The 22,457-nt window shown below is 43.4% G+C and overlaps 1 protein-coding gene across 3 annotated transcripts in view; it reads right to left on the reverse strand.

The window, feature by feature from the left end:
- The window catches only part of LOC112249825 (serine/threonine-protein kinase MRCK beta-like), a 124,192-nt gene that overhangs the window by 69,012 nt on the left and 32,723 nt on the right, over positions 1 to 22,457 (reverse strand). For all 3 annotated transcript variants that reach the window (XM_042319168.1, XM_042319167.1, XM_042319169.1), the window contains exons 3-5: positions 13,089 to 13,172; positions 4,911 to 5,006; positions 4,671 to 4,819 (exon numbers count right to left, since the gene is read on the reverse strand). In XM_042319168.1, coding sequence (XP_042175102.1) covers positions 4,671 to 4,819; positions 4,911 to 5,006; positions 13,089 to 13,172 — 329 coding nt within the window. The remainder of the gene's footprint in view (positions 1 to 4,670; positions 4,820 to 4,910; positions 5,007 to 13,088; positions 13,173 to 22,457) is intronic.

The following is a 22,457-nucleotide window of genomic DNA, read 5'->3' on the forward strand; positions in this document are numbered from 1 at the left end:
ACCGATCAGCTATTTCTGAGACAGCAATAGGATGGAAACCATTCCAAACATATACAGATCAGTGTTAACTTCAAGGAAGGAAGTAAAGAAAGATAGAAAGCTGTATTCAAAACATTGGAACAGGGCCGCAAGGCTGTTTTGATATATAGACTTGTCTCTCTGTGTTTTGTTAGGCACTGGGCTTGAGTACAACCAGACTATAAACACTGTCAGTGTGTGTGTTTGTGTGTCAGAGTACGTGTGTCTCAGAGAGAAAGTAGGCTTCCCAACTCTTTCGTTCTGTTGCTCCTTCTCTCTAGTTCACACTCCATCTCTCTCATCAATTCTCTTCTATCCCACCCTCCATCTCTCTCAGTTGATTCATCTTGTCTCTCTCCCTCAGTCTCCCCACTATTTCGCTACAGTGCATCTCAGAAGGCCCTGTTCCATTTCAGCTCCTAGCCCCTTCCCTAGCCCCCTGTCCAGTATTCCCAAATCTGAAAGGATGCCATAAGGATGCCATCACCCCCTGCCATCACCCCCTGCTGTACAATGTGGAGAAAAACAGGACAATTCAAGAAGGTGCTCCGAAATGAAAGTCAAAACGTAATGAATCATTAGATTGTTCTCTAAAATATTATAACCCTAATATACTTCTACTTGACAATGTTGATGAAATTAAAACGTTTATTTGCTGTGACAGTCGCTGACTTACACTTTCAGCCACATTGTTGCCCATTACACCTGATCCATTCCATTCAGATGGGGTAGGCACTGAGGGAAAGGAACTGAGGGAAAGGAACTGTAGGTCAAAATGGTACCAGACTCTTCCGTCCTCTGGCTGCGGTCCAATTCTCTCTCTGTTCCATTCCTTCTCAAGGATTCCAAAGCATTAGATTGCTGTAAGCATGGGGGCTTAGAGGGAGTTGTCCACCGCATTCATCAAATAAGTCCTTCCTTTCCCTATTAAATCCACGAGGGGGAGGGAACAAGTGAACACTTCGGGGAGAAAGGTACTAGAGAATGGGAGAGCAGTCCTGGACTGTGGCTCGAGCAGACAGGAAACAGGCAGGATTGCTGGCCAGGACTCCGTTTCCCAGGGGGCATTGCTGCCAGGAAGAGGCCACTCCATATCCCACATCCACACAAGGCTGGCTGGTCAGTCATCTGGGTACAGGGTCAGTGACGTGGGGAGAGACTCCCTAACACACACACCAAACCTGCCAACCTTGAAGAATTTTTATGAGTATCACTTCAGCACAGCGACAGCACCCACACTACCCAAATCATATGCAAATGTTTTAGGCTAATAACAATGTTGGTAGAAGACTGGCTCAGTATTATCGGTAGGTTACAGACGTGTGTATACTTGGTAATTTCCTGCTCCTCAGTAGATAACTACAAATAAATTTACACTGAACAAAAAATATTAAACGAAATGGAAAGTGCCGGTCCCATGTTTCATGAGCTGAAATAAATATTTCTGTTAAATGTTGTTGCACAAATGTGCTTACATCTCTGTTAGTAGCATGTTATCCTTTGTCCATCCTAACAGGTTTGGCATATCAAAACGGCTGATTAAACGGCATGATCCTTACACAGGTGCACTTTGTGCTGGGGACAGCAAAAGGCCACTTTAAATGTGCAGTTTGCTGAGGAGTATTTGTCTGTAATAAAGCCATTTGGGGGGGGGGTTGGGGGACTTATTCTAATTGGCTGGTCGGGGTGGCTCCCAAGTGGGTGGGCCTATGCTCTCCCAAGCCCACCCTTGGCTGTACCCCTGCCCAGTCTTAGATTAGGGCCTAATTTATTTCAATTAACCGATTTCCTTACATGAACTGTAAATCTTCAAAATTGTTTGATGTTGTGTTTATATTTTCCATTCGGTATAAATGTACAATCAGGGCTCTCCTTGGGATTTTCTGACAAGGTGGTGTTGATGTAGGCCTAAGGTTGAGGGGGGGAGCATGCTCAGGAGCATTTAGACATTTTGACATTTCCTGAAACCTAGAGCCATAAATTATATCTAGCAATGTAGTGAAGAATCAAGTACTGGGTTTGATCCTAAATCAAATGGAGGAGGGCTGGTCGCCGACGCGACGAGGACGGGTTGCCGACGCGACGAGGACGGGTTGCCGACGCGACGAGGACGGGTTGCCGACGCGACGAGGACGGGTTGCCGACGCGACGAGGACGGGTTGCTAATAGGATTAGGATGGGATGCCTATGACTTCTGGACAACGAAAGAAAGTTGAAAACTAGTAGAACAGGAGAGAAAGACCAACTTTTTGGGGGGTTTGCTAGCTTAGCTGCTGTTAGCTGCTGCTCCTCCCTCTCTCACAGGTCCCTGCCAAACACACCTACCCACCTCTCCACACACACACCTACCCACCTCTCCACACACACACACACACACACACCTACCCACCTCTCCACACACCTACCCACCTCTCCACACACACACACACACACACAACCTACCCACACACACACACACACACCTACCCCACACACACACACACACACCTACCCACACACACACCTACCCCACACACACACACACCTACCCACACACACACCTACCCACACACACCTACACTCCTACCCACACACACCTACCCACACACACACCTACCCACACACACACCTACCCACACACACACACACACCTACCCACACACACACCTACCCACACACACACCTACCCACACACACACCTACCCACACACACCTACCCCACACACACCTACCCACACACACCTACCCACACACACACACCTACCCACACACACCCACCCCACACACCCACCCCCCACACCCACCCACACCTACCCACCCACACACCCACCCACACCACACACACCCACACCCACCCACACACCTACCCACACACACACCTACCCACACACACACCACCCACACACACACACACCTACCCCACACACACCTACCCACACACACCCCTACCCCCACACCCACCACCCCCCCACACACACACACCTACCCACACACACCCACACCTACCCACACCTACCCACACACCTACCTCTCCTCTCCACACACACAACCACCTCTCCACACACACACACACACACACACACACCCACACACACCCCCCCCCTCTCTCTCTCTTTACGCACACCTTCACACACTCAGAGCAAGACCTGCCTACTATAGATCAGTCAGACACACCAATCACGGTTAACCCAGAACTAGTCTTGCGTAATTGGTCAGCTGCTCGACTAAGTTCAGGGTCAATAAGAGAAGAGATTAAGAGATGTTAGAACGAGGAGCTCTCTCTGAGTCAGGTTTGTAGGCCTCCAAGCTCGCACACGCTTTTTCAGTTCTGCCCACAAATGTTCTATAGGATTGAGGTCAGGGATTTGTGATGGCCACTCCATTACCATTGTTGTCCTTAAGCCATTTTGCCACAACTTTGGAAGTATGCTTGGGGTCATTGTCCATTTTGAAGACCCATTTGCCGACCAAGCATTAACTTCCTGACTGATGCCTTGAGATGTTGCTTTAATATATCCACATAATTGTCCTACCTCATGATTCCATCTATTTTGTGAAGTGCACCAGTCCCTCCTACAGCAAAGCACCCCCACAACATGATGCTGCCACCCCCGTGCTTCACGGTTGGGATGGTGTTCTTCGCCTTGCAAGCGTCCCCCTTTTTCCTCCAAACATATTGATGTTCACTATGGCCAAACAGTTCTATTTTTGTTTCATCAGACCAGAGGACATTTGGTCCAAAAAGTAAGATTATGTCCCCATGTGCAGTTGCAAGCGGTTTTGGAGCAGTGGCTTCTTCCTTGCTGAGCGGCCTTTCAGGTTATGTCGATATAGGACTAGTTTTACAGTGGATATAGATACTTTTGTACCTGTTTCCTCCAGCATCTTCACAAGGTCCTTTGCTGCTGTTCTGGGATTGATTTGCACTTTTTGCACCAAAGTACATTCATCTCTAGGAGACAGAAAGCGTCTCCTTCTTGAGCGGTATGACGGCTACGTGGTCCCATGGTGTCAAGGTCTATCATTTTTTCTGAGGTCTTTACTAATTTCTTTTAATTTTCCCATGATGTCAAGCAAAGAGGCAATGAGTTGGAAGGTAGGCCTTGAAATACATCCACAGGTACACCTCCAATTGACTCAAATGATGTCAATTAGCCTATCAGAAGCTTCTAAAGCCATGACATATTTTTCTGGAATTCTCCAAGCTGTTTAAAGGCACAGTCAACTTAGGGTATGTAAACAATTCCTGAAAAATTACTTGTGTCATGCACAAAGTAGATGTCCTAACCAACATGCCTAAACTATAGTTTGTTAACAAGAAATTTGTGGAGTGGTTGAAAAATTAGTTTTAAAGACGCCAACCTAAGTGTATGTAAACTTCCGACTTCAACTGTATATGTTGAAGAGGGTGGGGCTTAAGCTGCATCCCTGTCTCACCCCCCTGGCCCTGTGGAAAGAAATGTGTTTTTGCCAATTTTAGCCTCACACTTGTTGTGTACATGGATTATATAAATGTTGTATGTTTTCCCCCCAATATAACTTTCCATCAATTTGTATAGCAGACCCTCATGCCAAAATGAATCGAAAGCTTTTCTGAAATCAACAAAGCATGAGAAGACTCTGCCTTTGTCAATTAGGTTGTGCAGGATGAGTTCCCACTCACCCACACTTACCTGTGGACATAGTGTTGTTGGTGTATAGAGTGGATGGCCAGCACCATCTCTGCCACATAGAACTTGGACATGTCCTCTGGGAGACGGTCCTCAAACTTACTGAGCAGGGTCAAGAGGTCACCGCCCACATAGTAGTCCATCACCAGGTACTGCAGAGACAGGGTTATACTGTGGGTTATACTGTGTACACACACCCGGACACAGAGTATACACAAGTGTGTGTGCGTGTGAAGCTGTTACCAGGAAGTTGTCGTCCTGGAAGGCATAGTGTAGGGTGGTGATCCACTGGCAGTCTCCATTCACCAGAACATTCCTCTCCTCGCGGAAACACGCCGTCTGAGGGGCAAACAATGGTATCAACTATAACAAACTCCCACACACACACTCAGTAAAAAAAACACTTTTAAAAATGCCAATTTCATTCAGGTCAGATTGAACTTAGAATTCTTGATAAATCACCAAAAACCACATCTTTGACCCTCCTCTCAGTCACTAAGTCTGCCGTACCCTTAATCTCACTCCAGTAGTCTGTCCCTGGCATACAAACCATCATTCATAGCCAGCCAGCACCCCCCCCCCTCCTCCTCCCTGCTCGCAACCTCTCACTCACGCTCCCTATTAGATGACAAGACTCCCTCCCTGCTCGCAACCTCTCCCTCACGCTCCCTATTAGATGACAAGACTCCCTCCCTGCTCGCAACCTCTCACTCAACCTCCCCTATTAGATGACAAGACTGATGTCATGTGGGAAAACTGGACTAGCGGTATGTTGCTGTTTGCTACTCCCAACTGATTTCAGTAATCCTCCAACCAGTATTTCTGAAAAACCTGGAAACTTTGGGAAAGCTTCCGGAACGTTGGGAAAGCTTCCGGAACGTTGGGAAAGCCTTTGGAAATGTTGCAACCCTACTTGGAATGTGTCTAAAAAAAGACTCAGCATTTATAATTCCTTACTCTGTCAATTTAGTCCATATTATCAAAATACTTCACCAAATAATTTACGTTAAATGCCAACATAAAGCAAAAGTTGCGGCAAACGTTATTTTGACATTTTACAGGAAGGTACTACCTAAACTAAGAACTCAGTGGCCTTGTGGTTTAAGTATGGGCGGTTGAGAGTTTGGTATGACTCGTCCCGGGGATCAAAGACTGTAAAAACAGCACCCGATGAGTCTCTGCTTGGCACTCAGCGTTAAGGAGATAAATTTGGGAGGGAAGGTCCAGGAGGTGTACTTGTACATCAAGCTGCCTCCCGCTACAGAAACGAGAGCCATTCCAGCTCGCACAAGCCAATGATCGTACAAGGTTACTTACAGTGCATTTCGGAGAGTATTCAGACCCCTGGACTTTTTCTACACTTCGTTGCGTAACAGCCTTATGCTAAAATGTATTTGTTCTTTTCCCCACATCAATCCACACCCCATAATGACAAGGCAAAAATAGGTCACATTTCACAGATTTATTCAAATATAACTGAAATATCACATTTAGTCAGACACTTTACTCAGTACTTCTTTGAAGCACCTTTGGCAGCAATTACAGCCTTGAGTCTTCTTGGCTATAACGCTACAAGCTTGGCACACCTGTATTTTGGGCATTTCACCAATTCTTCTCTGCAGATCATCTCAAGCTCCATCAGGTTGGAAGGGGATCAGCTTCAAGTCCGGGCTCTAGCTGGGCCCTCAAGGACATGAAAACTTGTCCCGAAGCCACTCCTGCGGTGTCTTGGCTGTGTGCTTATGGTCGTTGTCATGTTGAAAGGTGAACCTTCGCCCCAGTCTGAGTTCCTGAGCTCTTTGGAGCAGGTTTTCATCAAGGATCTCTTTGTACTTTGCTCCATTCATCTTTCCCTCAATCCTGACAGGTCTCTCAGTTCCTGTGGCTGAAAAACATCCCCAGAGCATGATCCTGCCACCACTAAGCTTTACGGTAGGGATGGTGCCAGGGTTCTTCCAGACGTGAAGCTTGGCATTCAGGTCAAAGAATTCAATCTTGGTTTCATCAGACCAGATAATTTTGTTTCTCATTTCTCACTCCAAGCAGGCTGTCATGTGTCTTTTATTGGAGAGTGGCTTCTGTCTGGCCACTATCATAAAGGCCTGATTGGTGGAGTGCTGCAGAGATGGGAGAACCTTCCAGAATGACAAACATCTCCACAGAGGAGCTCCGGAGCTCTGTCAGGCTGACCATCGGGTTTGGTGAAGTTGGTGAAGTCACTGACCAAGGCCCTTCTCCCCCGATTACGTCGTTTGGCCTGGCGGCTAGCTCTAGGAAGAGTCTTGGTGGTTCCAAACATCTTCCATTTTAGAATTATGGAGGCCACTGTGTTCTTGGGGACTTTCAATGCTGCAGACATTTATTGGCACCCTTCCCTAGATCTGGGCCTCGACACAATCTTGTCTCTGAGCTCTACGGAGAATTCCTTCGACCTCATAGCTTGGTTTTTGCTCTGACATGCACTGTCAACTGTGGGACCTTATATAGACAGGCGTGTGCCTTTCCAAATCATGTCCAATCAATTTAATTTACCACAGGTGGATTCCAAACAACTCAACACACTAGAGGTCGACCGATTAATTAGGGACGATTTCAGGTTTTCATAACAATCGGAAATCTGTATTTTTGGGCGCAAATTTTTATTATAATTATTTTTTACACCCTTAATTTAGCTTTAACTAGGCAAGTCAGTTAAGAACACATTCTTATTTTCAATGACAGCCTAGGAACGGTGGGTTATCTGCCTTGTCCAGGGGCAGAAAGACAGATTTTCACCTTGTCAGCTCAGGGGATCAAATCTTGCAACCTTAGAGTTAACTAGTCCAACGCAATAACGACCTGCCTCTCTCTCGTTGCACTCCACAAGGAGACTGCCTGTTATGCAAATGCAGTAAGCCAAGGTAAGTTGCTAGCTAGCATTAAACTTATCTTATAAAAAAACAATCAATCATAGTCACTAGTTAACTACACATGGTTGATGATATTACTAGATATTATCTAGCATGTCCTGTGTTGCATATAATCTGACTGAGCATACAAGCATACAAGTATCTAAGTATCTGACTGAGCGGTGGTAGGCAGAAGCAGGCGCGTAAACATTAATTCAAACAGCACTTTAGTGCGTTTTGCCAGCAGCTCATCGTTGTGCGTCAAGCATTGCGCTGTTTATGACTTCAAACCTATCAACTTCCGAGATGAGGCTGGTGTAACCGAAGTGAAATGGCTGGCTAGTTAGCGCGCGCTAATAGCGTTTCAAACTTCCCTCGCTCTGAGCCTTGGGGTGGTTGTTCCCCTTGCTCTGCATGGGTAACGCTGCTTTGAAGTGGTGGCTGTTGTCGATGTGTTGCTGGTTTGATCCCAGGGAGGAGCAAGGAGAGGGACGGAAGCTTTACTGTTACACTGGCAATACTAAAGTGCCTGTAAGAACATCCAATAGTCAAAGGTTAATGAAATACAAATGGTATAGAGGGAAATAGTCCTATAATAACTACAATCTAAAACTTCTTACCTGGGAATATTAAAGACTCATGTTAAAAGAAACCACCAGCTTTCATATGTTCTCATGTTCTGAGCAAGGAACTTAAACGTTAGCTTTTTTACATGGCACATATTGCACTTTTACTTTCTTCTCCAACACTTTGTTTTTGCATTATTTAAACCAAATTGAACATGTTTCATTATCTACTTGAGGCTAAATAGATTTTATTGATGTATTATATTAAGTTAAAATAAGTGTTAATTCAGTATTGTTGCAATTGTCATTATTACAAATGCATTTTTTTATATATAAAAATATATTTTCTATTTATTTTTTTATTATTGTTTTAAATCGGCATCGGCTTTTTTGGTCCTCCAATAATCGGTATCGGCGTTGAATTTTTAAAATTTTATTTTTGATTTCACCTTTATTTAACCAGGTAGGCAAGTTGAGAAGAAGTTCTCATTTACAATTGCGACCTGGCCAAGATAAAGCAAAGCAGTTCGACACATACAACGACACAGAGTTACACATGGAGTAAAACAAACATACAGTCAATAATACAGTATAAACAAGTCTATATACGATGTGAGCAAATGAGGTGAGATAAGGGAGGTAAAGGCAAAAAAAAGGCCATGGTGGCAAAGTAAATACAATATAGCAAGTAAAACACTGGAATGGTAGATTTGCAGTGGAAGAATGTGCAAAGTAGAAATAAAAATAATGGGATGCAAAGGAGCAAAATAAATAAATTAAATAAATACAGTAGGGAAAGAGGTAGTTGTTTGGGCTAAATTATAGGTGCAGTAATCTGTGAGCTGCTCTGACAGTTGGTTTTGATATCATAATAGGTCGACCTCTAGAACACAACCCTGGTGTTTCTACCTTTTCTGTTCCACAGCAAATAAAACAAAAAAAAGGTAAAGTTATGTTTAATAGCTTTTTTAAAACATTCCCCCCCCCCTTTGTAAAGTAACTTTGAACAGGTCCAGATGGGGCGGCAGGGTAGCCTAGTGGTTAGAGCGTTGGGCTAGTAACCGGAAGTTTGCAAGTTCAAATCCCCGAGCTGACAAGGTACAAATCTGTCAATCTGCCCCTGAACACTGTTCCTAGGCCGTCATTGAAAATAAGAATTTGTTCTTAACTGATTTGCCTAGTTAAATAAAAGGTAAAATAAAAATGCTTACTAAAATCCCTAGATTTACAAAAACGAAAAAACCTATTGGGAAATGGGCATACTCACACAACTGATTGTTGTGACAGTATATCCACGATCTAAATACCAATTTATTTACCTCTCCATCTAGCTATTCATCAATAAAGACTGAACATTCGTCCTCCGCTGCTGGTTGGAATGTAACACTCAACTACTATCTGAGAGGTCCAGTCCTCTGCTGCTGGTTGGAATACAGTGCTGTGTGTAACAGTAGTCTAGTCCAGGGGTACTCAACTACTATCTGAGAGGTCCAGTGACACAAATTTCCTCGGTGGCAAAGGTCCGGATGAATTTCGTCCTTTATCGGCGCTGTGGTACAGCGTATTTAACAAACAGTCTACGACTTAGGAAACATGTTATATAAAATGTACATTCAAATATATTAAATGAGACTAAGAATTTTAATTATTTACTACTTATTTTGAATGTGCAGCATTGCATCAACATTGCTGAAGAACAAAAGTGGTTGCATTGTCTATGAAAAAAGTGCACTGTGAACAACTACACATGGGTCATGAATTATTATTTATATAAAATAACATTTTCTTGAGAACAAAGGACAGGTGTACAGAAATAATAATCTGAATGCCCAGAACATCAGTGTGGGCCGTGCAACATCCATGTATCAGTCACTGTGGGCCGTGCAACATCCATGTATCAGTCAGTGTGGGCCGTGCAACATCCATGTATCAGTCACTGTGGGCCGTGCAACATCCATGTATCAGTCAGTGTGGGCCGTGCAACATCATCGGTCAGTGTGGGCCGTGCAACATCCATGTATCGGTCACTGTGGGCCGTGCAACATCCATGTATCGGTCACTGTGGGCCGTGCAACATCCATGTATCAGTCACTGTGGGCCGTGCAACATCCATGTATCAGTCAGTGTGGGCCGTGCAACATCCATGTATCGGTCACTGTGGGCCGTGCAACATCCATGTATCAGTCACTGTGGGCCGTGCAACATCCATGTATCAGTCAGTGTGGGCCGTGCAACATCCATGTATCGGTCACTGTGGGCCGTGCAACATCCATGTATCGGTCACTGTGGGCCGTGCAACATCCATGTATCAGTCACTGTGGGCCGTGCAACATCCATGTATCAGTCACTGTGGGACGTGCAACATCCATGTATCAGTCACTGTGGGCCGTGCAACATCCATGTATCAGTCACTGTGGGCCGTGCAACATCCATGTATCAGTCACTGTGGGCCGTGCAACATCCATGTATCAGTCACTGTGGGCCGTGCAACATCCATGTATCAGTCACTGTGGGCCGTGCAACATTCATGTATCAGTCACTCTTGACCTTGCCCTGCATTAATGCCCCCTCTTTTACACTGCTGCTACTCTATTATCTATGCATAGTCACTTTAACTCTCCCTACATTTACATATTACCTCGACTAACTGGTGCCCCCACACATTGACTCTGTACCGGTACCCCCTGTATATAGCCTCCACATTGACTCTGTACTGGTACCCCCTGTATATAGCCCTCACATTGACTCTGTACTGGTACCCCCTGTATATAGCATCCACATTGACTCTGTACTGGTACTGTGGGCAGTGTATAGCCTCCACATTGACTCTGTACTGGTACCCCCTGTTTATAGCCTCCACATTGACTCTGTACTGGTACCCCCTGTATATAGCCTCGCTATTGTTATTTTACTGCTGCTCTTTAATTATTTGCTACTTTTCTATTTTTACATAACTTATTTTTCTTTAAACTGCAGTGTTGGTTATGGGTTTGTAAGTAAGCATTTCACTAAAATTTGATTTGATTTCATGAGAGAAATTACAGAAATTTGTGTTTCCCAAAAACCCAGGCTATCCATCCTCAGTGAAGAATCCATTTAACGTTGTTGGGCTATCAGGGAATTGATAAGGACTTTGGTGGACCTCGCATATTGGGATTTTAGTTGGTTAATCTTGTTTGCTCTCACATCAGTGTTCAGGGGATACATCTGATTGAATTTACTATACCTGGTGTGAAAATGGCACTTAACATTGGCACTTTTCACGAGATACGAACACCCTGCATATCAGGCACATTGGTTTAGTGCTAATTACGGGGAGGATTAATAAATACTGTTCCATTAACTAGTCTTTGAACGTAGTTTTCAGAGTCAACTTTAAAAGAATAATAATAATAACAAACCATATTAACAAAGATACTGGTAACTAAGCTCCTCCTATCTGTGATATTTACAGTTGAAACCACGGTCAAATCTTTGTTTCTTTCTGCCTGCTTGTCCCAAGGTTCCGCAGAGGATATTTGGATTAATGTGATTGGTGCAGAGTTAGAGGCCGCTGCGCCCGGTTGGTTATTTAAAAGCTGTCTAAAAATTATGCATTGGCTTTTATATAACAAAATGCAATGTTGTCCGGTCCGGATTGATCCTTCTCTCGGACCGCGATCCGCCAGTTGAGTTTGGCTGGTCTAGCTGTCCGTCCGTCTGTCTATCCATCTTTAAAGACGGTTTTCCAACTCCGCTGCTGGTTGGAATGCCATGCTGCAGGCAGTGCTGTGTGTACAGTAGAGTCGTAAACACCTCCCCTCTGTATTGCCCAGGCTGCACACATACTGGAGGGATTGTGGGATGGGGATTACTGACCATTACTGACAAAAGCTCTGGCGACGCGGCGTGCCAGGCCTCAGGCCACTGTCAGAGCCCATTGGGCTAAAACTAGGTCAAGAGGTAGAGAACAGCACAATAAAAGAAGATGGCCGTCCTGCCCTGCCCTGAGTCAGTCAGTCTCCACTCTCCAGCTAGAATACCGGTGTACGGTAAACTAAACATTTCCCCTATATGCTGATCTTGGATCAGCTTCCCCTCCCTCAATACTAATCTTAACCATTAGTGTGGGAAAACGCAAAACTGACCAAGGATCAGCATCTAGGAGCAAATTCACCCAACACCACAATATGTCCAGAGGCTGACCAGGAATAGATTCAGCTCAATTCCCTTCATCACAGGTCTAGGATCAGTTGTTTAGGATCAATCCTAACCTTAAGCATTTCAGGGATGAATTAATATGTGACCGTGGGTCAGTGGTTAGGGGCAGCGTTGCGGACTATACTCAGGGGCAGTAGTATTATACTAAAGCCAATACTCTAAGGGTAGTCCGCGGTACCGTGAAACCCATTTCCCTTCAAAATGGTTGCAACAAAAGAAAACTAACTGCACAGGTTTTTTAGAAATACAGGTTGGAGGATTCCCGGAACAACAAGCGAGGAAAACGTTCTTGTTAACAGGAGCAGGGAATAAATCATCCAACCGGGATTTTAATTTTTTTTTACTTTTAAAAAACTCTGGAACTTCGGGAATGTTTCTGGAACTATGCGTAACCAGGGAATTTGGTCTCTGCTGTATTTAGGTACGTAGGAAATCTCATGAGTGGATAGGTGATCGTGCACGTCTGGGTGAGCGTGGCTAACAACCATTGTCGACCATGCAAATGAAGCCGTGAGCACTCTTTTGGCAGCAAAGTCAGTAGACGGGTATGGTTCTTCTCTACGGCATAGAAATTGAACATCCAGCCTTGACTTGAGCAGGAGTGTACGCTCTAGAACTTCTATGTCTTTGTGTCAAATGGTAGATTCTACAGTCCCATTATGATCCCTATAGAACATCAAACCTTGACTTGAGCAGGAGTGTACGCTCTAGAACTTCTATGTCTTTGTGTCAAATGGTAGATTCTACAGTCCCATTATGATCCTTACCTCGGCTCTCTTCAACATCTCCCACTTGTTCAGGATCTTCATGGCGTACACGCGTTCCGTGTTTTTCATCTTCACCACCGCAACCTAGAGGGAGAAGGATGGAGGGTGAGATGAAAAAAAGGGAGAGGAAGGAGAAAGGGAGAAAGATGGAGGGGGGAGAGAGAGATCATTACACCATTAAAATGCAGCGTAATTAAGAGAGCTGGGAATTGCTGACTTTTCCTTATTGATGTTTCCATCCCCCTCCTACTAGCCTAGTTACTGTAAGCCCGCAGCAGTCCACCCTAGGACACACTGCGTTCTATGATAGTGGATGAGTCTCACTTAGCACCTCGTCAAAAGTATAGGGTTCCGTTTGAGACGCCGGGCAGTGTTGTGATCCTTAACCTCATGTACATACATCAACATGCAGCATGTATTGGGTGAATACAGGCGTGTGTTCATTACTTACCAAACGGATAAAAACAGAGTGAAACAGGAAGGGACTTAACACTAAGTGGACTGTGTAATAAGTAACACTCATTTTGGGTTTTCCGTTGCAAAACATTTAAATAAATAAACAATGTGCAATTGCGTCCCCTAAGGAACATGATCCTCTGTTCCCCTAGATTATTTTCCAGGCGGGGTGCAATTACGCCTCAAATCAACATCCAAAATGTTGAAGTCAAATAATTTTAGATGAGGGGGGCAGAGCTTATTGGGAGGGCCCACCGCCCTATTTGAACAATGGTAGGGGAAACACTGTAGTACGGTGGCTTGTGATTCTGGTCGGTAAAATAGTTCTGGCCTAGACATGTATATGGAGAGCCGTCACTGAGCTATGATTACAATGCATTACAAACTAAGGCTTTTAGATGCACATTCAAAAATCGTACACGTATTTCTTAGAGGCCAAATACAGCTAAGCCAGCAGTAACGGTGCTTCAGACACACCCCAGGACAGGGCTTAGTGAAAGGGATAATCCACCCAAAACCACTCATTCCTATAATTTACTGTGAAATACCACTAATATGTGAGAACAATACTGCGCTACCAAACAAAAAAAAAGACAGCAGCTGCTCATTGCGTGGAACTGAAAAAAACAGCTTTTATTTACCTTGGTTTCATAGTAACTTTATACAGTTACTGCTAACATGACCCCCATTCTCTCCAAAACACAATACGAGGCAGGATACTTGTACATGATTAAGCATGTATTTAATGAGCAGTTACTGCCTTTTTGCTTGGTAGGGCAGAATAGTTGTGAACAAATGTTTAATGTTGTCTTATAATATGGTTACGGTAGCAAATCGACAATGCAACGCTTTCTCTATGGGCTGGCTGGCTGACTAGCAAACGTAGCTACACACAATAATAACAAAGTCAATATCACAGCATGTGAAGTAGGCACCATGCAACTGCACCATGCAACTGCACCCTGGACTGAAGAGGCAGACAAATTACACATTTCTCGAAGGTAGGAATACCGCAAAAAAATATGATCAATGGCTCAATCGAGAGAAGTCAACGTCAGCCAGTATTGTAATCTGACATATATGATAGACTTTTTCACCATCTAAAAGTCATATTCCTATGAACTTCCAGTGTAGTGAGAGAGACTAACACAGTGCAACGTCATACCGGCCAAATTTCTGCCTGCACGAACGAATGGCAATAGCTCAGAAACACGTGAAATGACGCAGGAATCGATAGATTATCACTCATGCACAAAAACAAATCTAACATTCAAAATGGGTGAATCTTTCCTTTAATGAGAAAATATTTTCCAGGGCAACTGAGGCACTAATACATAATAAGGCAAAGGATCACGTGTGTGTGTGTGTGTGTGTGTGTGTTTGCTGAACCTTGGCTTACTCCACACCACAAGTGACATGGTGTGTGTATACCCAAGTGAACTGCCAGAGAGGAGGTGCGTCAGAGGGACACACCTGACTGGTCTGGAGGCCGGTATGCTGCCAAAGCAGGCCAGGAGACCAGACAATCACACACACGGGCAGGCAGACATACACACAACCGGGCAGGTACACAAGCGCACACACAAAAATCACACACTTGGACAGAAAGATCCCCCATCCACACGATATTTCTCATCTCCAGACCTGTGTTCAAATATTACTGGAAATATTTTATCTGTGCTTGATTGAGCTTACCTGGCTTAATGAACCAATAGAGGAACAAAAAAGTCGCAAAACTGACCAATCTGGTAGGCTCAAAGACTTCAAATGTTACTTTAACCCAGATCTGTCTCACAATAACAGCAAGATACCACATTGCCAGTAGTCAGTCAACGTAAACCGATCACAACCACATTGCCAGTCAACGTAAACCGATCACAACCACATTGCCAGTAGTCAGTCAACGTAAACCTATCAAAACCACATTGCCAGTAGTCAGTCAACGTAAACCGATCAAAACCACATTGCCAGTAGTCAGTCAACGTAAACCGATCAAAACCACATTGCCAGTAGTCAGTCAACGTAAACCGATCAAAACCACATTGCCAGTAGTCAGTCAACGTAAACCTATCAAAACCACATTGCCAGTAGTCAGTCAACGTAAACCTATCAAAACCACATTGCCAGTAGTCAGTCAACGTCAAAAAATTGCCCAGTCAACGTAAACCGATCAAAACCACATTGCCAGTAGTCAGTCAACGTAAACCGATCAAAACCACATTGCCAGTAGTCAGTCAACGTAAACCTATCAAAACCACATTGCCAGTAGTCAGTCAACGTAAACCTATCAAAACCACATTGCCAGTCAATGTAAACAGATCAGATAAGAAGCAGAGAGGAAAGAGAGGCCAAAATATACATTCACACAAACATAAACAAACACAGAGTACAAGATATACTAACTAGCAAACACACACAATCAGGTTAGGCTACAACACAGGGACATATAGGTTGTATACACTGAGTGTATACAGGACTGGTTAGAACACAGTGATAAGCCACACACTCGGCACTCTTTATCACTTCTCCCGACCACACCAGATAACTGACCTCTGACCTAGAAAAACAAACCCAACCCTTGGTGCTCTGAATCCTTATCCCCCCCCCCTCTTGTCCTATTTCCTCCTCTCCTTTTTTAGACACCGATTTAGACGGAGGCAGTCAGGCTGACCTGATTCTACAGCAGGAGGGAGATGGTGGGAGGCGTGCATTGGCGGGGCCTCTCACACACACACACACACACATCACTGGAGCTCTTTGACATTTTGCCTGAGAGCTTGTCAAGCGCATACACCCACACAGCCACCATGGACATGGTCACACTTCCAGGGTACATTGTGTATTCAAAAGATTCAGGATGTAAACTCATATATAGAAGGAGATGCGTCGCTACATATCGAGAGAGAAAAGCTGTGTGTGTGTTGAGATCAAGGAGTAAGAGACTTGGCGGAGGCCTGTCAATACCTTCTAATAGAATTCGCATCAAGTCTGTCAATGATTGACTGGGTGGAAGCTGAGGGGAGAGGAGAGCCTCCATTGGGTCTGCTGTCAATGATTGACTGGGTTGGAAGCTGAGGGGAGGGGAGAGCTTCCATTGGGTCTGCTGTCAATGATTGACTGGGTGGAAGGAGAGGGGAGCGGAGGGTCTTGCTGCCCGGGTTACTAATTGACTAGAGGGTACAGAATCCCTCTGTGCCCTCCAGCTATAGGGCTTGAGCTTTGGAGTATTTGGGTACGAGGTTCTCTCCTGTGTTAGCAGCAGCAGCCGTTTATTTTTATTTATTTTACTTCACCTTTATTTAACCAGGTAGGCTAGTTGAGAACAAGTTCTCATTTGCAACTGCGACCTGGCCAAGATAAAGCATAGCAGTGTGAGCAGACAACACAGAGTTACACATGGAATAAACAATTAACAAGTCAATAACACAGTAGAAAACAAAGGGGGGAGTCTATATACAATGTGTGCAAAAGGCATGAGGAGGTAGGCGAATAATTACAATTTTGCAGATTAACACTGGAGTGATAAATGATCAGATGGTCATGTACAGGTAGAGATATTGGTGTGCAAAAGAGCAGAAAAGTAAATAAATAAAAACAGTATGGGGATGAGGTAGGTGAAAATGGGTGGGCTATTTACCGATGGACTATGTACAGCTGCAGCGATCGGTTAGCCGTGTGGGTGAATGTGTGCGTGTGTGGTGGGGCTGGAAGAGTGCACTGCAATAGTGGTGTGTGTACAGCGCATTCGGGAAGTATTCAGACGCCTAGACTTTTCCCACTTTTTGATACGTTACAGCCTTATTCTAAAATGGATTCAATAAATGTTTTCCACCTCATCAATCTACACACAATACCCCATAATGACATCACAATTAGAGGTCGAACGATTATGATTTTTCAACACCGATACCGATTATTGGAGGACCATAAAAAGCTGATACCGATTAATCTGACAATTTTTTTTTTTGTAATAATGACAATTACAACAATACTGAATAAACACTTATTTTAACGTTATATAATACATCAATAAAATCTATTTAGTCTCAAATAAATAATGAAACATGTTCAATTTGGTTTAAATAATGCAAAAACAAAGTGTTGGAGAAGAAAGTGAAAGTACAATATGTGCCATGTAAAAAAGCTAACGTTTAAGTTCCTTGCTCAGAACATGAGAACATATGAAAGCTGGTGGTTCCTTTTAACATGAGTCTAATATTCCCAGGTAAGAAGTTTTAGGTTGTAGTTATTATAGGACTATTTCCCTCTATACCATTTGTATTTCATTAACCTTTGACTATTGGATGTTCTTATAGGCACTTTAGTATTGCCAGTGTAACAGTATAGCCTCCGTTTCGCTCCTCGCTCCTACCTGGGCTCGAACCAGGAACACATCGACAACAGCCACCCTCGAAGCAGCGTTACCCATGCAGAGCAAGGGGAACAACCACTCCAAGTCTCAGAGCGAGTGACGTTTGAAACGCTATTAACGCGCACTCTGCTAACTAGCTAGCCATTTCACATCGGTTACACGAGCCTAATCTCGGGAGTTGATAGGCTTGAAGTCATAAACAGCGCAATGCTTGAAGCATTGCAAAGAGCTGCTGGCAAAACGCACGAAAGTGCTGTTTGAATGAATGCTTACGAGCCTGCTGGTGCCTACCATTGCTCAGTCAGACTGCTCTATCAAACCATAGACTTAATTATAACATAACACAACACACAGAAATACGAGCCTTAGGTCATTATTATGGTCGAATCCGGAAACTATCATTTCGAAAACAAAACGTTTATTCTTTCAGTGAAATACGGAACCGTTACGTATTTTATCTAAAGGATGGCATCCCTAAGTCTAAATATTGCTATTACATTGCACAACCTTCAATGTTATGGCATAATTACGTAAAATTGTGGCAAATTAGTTCGCAATGAGCCAGGCGGCCCAAACTGTTGCATATACCCTGACTCTGCATGCAATGAATGCAAGCGAAGTGACACAATTTCACCTGGTTAATATTGCCTGCTAACCTGGATTTCTTTTAGCTAAATATGCAGGTATAAAAATAAATACTTCTGTGTATTGATTTTAAGAAAGGCATTGATGTTTATGGTTAGGTACACGTTGGAGCAACGACAGTCCTTTTTCGCGAATGCGCACCACATCGATTATATGCAACGCAGGACACGCTAGACAAACTAGTAATATCATCATTCATGTGTAGTTATAACTAGTGATTATGATTGATTGATTGTTTTTTATAAGATAAGTTTAATGCTAGCTAGCAACTTACCTTGGCTTCTTACTGCATTCGCGTAACAGTCAGGCTCCTTGTGAGGCAGGTGGTTAGAGCGTTGGACTAGTTAACCGAAAGGTTGCAAGATTGAATCCCTGAGCTGACAAGGTAAAAATCTGTCGTTCTGCCCCTGAACGAGGCAGTAAACCCAGCGTTCCTAGGCCGTCATTGAAAATAAGAATGTGTTCTTAACTGACTTGACCAGTTAAATAAAGATTAAATAAAGGTGTAAAAAAAAAATAAGAGGCCAAATCGGTGCCAAAAATCGGCCATTCCGATTAAATCGGTCAACCTCTAATCACAATACCCCAAAATGACATCACAATACCCCATAATTACAACAAAAAAAATTTTTTAAATGCATAAATATATCATTACATTTACATAAGTATTCAGACCCTTCACTCAGTACTTTGTTGAAGCACCTTTGGCAGCGATTACAGCCTCAAGTATTCTTGGGTGTGACGCTATGAGCTTGGCACACCTGCTTTTGGGGAGTTTCTCCGGTTCTTCTCAGCAGATACTCTCAAGCTCTGTCAGGTTGGTTGGGGAACGACGCTGCACAGCTATTTCCTGGTCATCAAGAGATGTTCGATCGGGTCCAGGTTCTGGCTGGTCCACTCAAGGACATTCAGAGACTTGTCCCGAAGCCACTCCTGCATTGTCTTGGCTGTGTGCCCCAGTCTGAGGTCCTGAGTGCTCTGGAGCAGGTTTTTGTCAAGGATCTCTCTGTACTTTGCTCAGTTCATCTTTCCCTCAATCCTGACTAGATTCCATCAGGTTCTTGGTCACCTCGCTGATAAAGGCCCTTCTCCCACGACTGCTCAGCTTGGCCGGGCGGCCAGCTCTAGGAAGAGTGTTGGTGATTCCAAACTTCTTCCATTTAAGAATGATGGAGGCCACTGTGTTCTTGGGGACATTCAATGCTGCAGGAATTTGTTGGTAGCAGATCTATGCCTCGATACAATCCTGTCGTCTCTGAGTTCCACAAGACAATTCCTTCGACCTCGTGGGTTGATTTTCGCTCTGACATGCACTGTCAACTGTGGGACCTCACAGGTCTTTCCAAATCATGTCCAATCAATTGAATTTACCACAGGTGGATTCCAATCAAGTTGTAGAAACATCTCAAGGATGATGAATGGAAACAGGATGCGCCTGAGCTCAATTTCAAGTCTCATAACAAAGGGTCTGAATACTTATGTAAATAAGTTATGTTTTATATTTTTTAGAAAATGCTCAAAATCCTGTTATCACTTTGTCATTATGGGGTATTGTGTGTAGATTGATGAGGAAAAATATATAATTTAATACATTATAGAATAAGGTTGTAACAAACAATGTGGAAAAAGTCAAGGGGTCTGAATACATTCCAAATGCTGTATATACTGTATGTGTGACAAAATGGCTACAAAATGGGATATAGTCTAGGGCCTATTCAGGGATCTTTTTGAGGACAAGTTGCAGTGAATATGGAAAGCAAGTGGTATTGTAGATAATGATCATAATGACGTCGGTGCCCATTGTCTTTCGTCAGACAGCGCATCGATTAGGCCTCCAATGATCTGTCTCGTATCAGTCGCATATCGGGCTGGGCGGTATACCGTATTTTACTATATATTTACTATGTATTGATGCAGGGACCGATTTGGGTTTTTACCTTACCTTCTGTATCGGTATTTGAATTTGTGTTTTGTTAAATGTGATACGCCATGTGTAATGTCATTTTTTATAGTTTACTTTGCTACTCTAGAGTCATCTCTCGCTCTGCTCTTTCTCGCCATACAACTTTCCACACAGACCTAGCCAAGCTCCCTGTCACTTAAGGAGCGCATTTGATGTTCCTCAACCACGAGACACTTGCATTCAGCCTGCATGGTCAATGCAGCACATACAACAATGTTGTTTTCACTTTGCTTCTTAATATAAATCCACTAGCATTCTATAATGATACTATTCATTTGCATTTCATATATCAGCAAACCGCTAGTTTGTCTTTTCTTAGCAAGTTGCCCTAAATCTTGTTAGCCGCTAATGATAATAGCAAATAAATGTACTGAGTAAGAGCAAACATAGCAAGAGCAAACATAGTCACTGATAATACCAGTGATGGTGTAGACCTAAATCAGCATGTCGTTTGTGCAACAGTATCTTCTAAATCAGAGGAATATGCAAAGCAAGAATATGTTAGCTACATGAAGCAGCTAAGAGAAAACACGCAATGTAGCCAAAGCTTATTGGGTCCCCTAGGAAACACTTTAGTTCCTACCCTGTCACAATAAGTCCTCCCTGGCATTTTAACTCGTCGTCATCTCAAACACTGTATTCAAAGTGCCCACTATTATATTCTAACTATAGAATTAGAATAGTCATTCTATTTCCATGATTCCAAAAGTTTGGCTCTAATTCGCAAGTCAAAAATAAGACCTAGATTATCTGCCCATATCGTGCAGCCCTACATGGCAGTGTGGAAATTATCTCTACTGAACAAAGGTGTAAAGAACTTCATCATGTCAAGTACTGCTTAAGTTCTCTCTTTTTGGCATCTGTACTTAACTATTTTTATTTTTGGAAAACTTTTACTTTACTACTACATTCCTAAAGAGAATACTGTACTTTTCACTCCATACATTTTGCGTGACACCTAAAAGTACTCGTTACATTTTGAAAGGTTGGCAGGACAGGAAAATGGTCCAATTCACCCACTTGTCTAGAGAACATCCCTGGTCATCTACTGCCTCTAAACTGGAGGACTCACCAAACACAAATGCTTTGTTTGTAAATTAATGTCTAAGTGTGTGAGTGTGCCCCTTGCTATCCGTAAATAAAATTAAATGGTGCCACCTGGTTTGCTTAATATAAGGAATTTGAAATGATTTATACTTTTGATACTTAAGTACATTTTACCAATTACATTTACTTTTGATACTTAAGTGCAGTGTGGAGAACAAGTATTTGGTAACCTGCAAAATCGGCAGTGTTTCCTACTTACAAAGCATGTAGAGGTCTGTAATTTGTATCATAGGTACACTTCAACCGTGAGAGACGGAATCTAAAACAAAAATCCAGATAATCACAATGTATGATTTTTAAGTCATTAATTTGCATTTTATTGCATGATAAGTATTTGATCACCTACCAACCAGTAAGAATTCCGGCTCTCACAGACCTGTTAGTTTTTCTTTAAGAAGCCCTCCTGTTCTCCACTCATTACCTGTATTAACTGCACCTGTTTGAACACGTTACCTGTATAAAAGACACCTGTCCACACACAATCAAACAGACTCCAACCTCTCCACAATGGCCAAGACCAGAGAGCTGTGTAAGGACATCAGGGCTAAAATTTTAGACTGGGAAATGGAAGAAGTTCAAGATGACGGTCAATCACCCTCGGTCTGGGGCTCCATGTAAGATCTCACCTCGTGGGGCATCAATGATCATGAGGAAGGTGAGGGATCAGCCCAGAACTACACGGCGGGACCTGGTCAATGACCTGAAGAGAGCTGGGCTATGGTTAGCTATGTCAGTTAGCAAAGCTGCTCATCAAATCACTGTGTTGCCGAACAGATGTCCTTGCACACAATGTGCATGTAATAGCCACCACTTAGTTCTTTACTTT

Source organism: Oncorhynchus tshawytscha, unplaced genomic scaffold (genome assembly GCF_018296145.1).
Source record: "Oncorhynchus tshawytscha isolate Ot180627B unplaced genomic scaffold, Otsh_v2.0 Un_contig_388_pilon_pilon, whole genome shotgun sequence".
NCBI classification, from domain to species: Eukaryota; Metazoa; Chordata; class Actinopteri; order Salmoniformes; family Salmonidae; genus Oncorhynchus; species Oncorhynchus tshawytscha.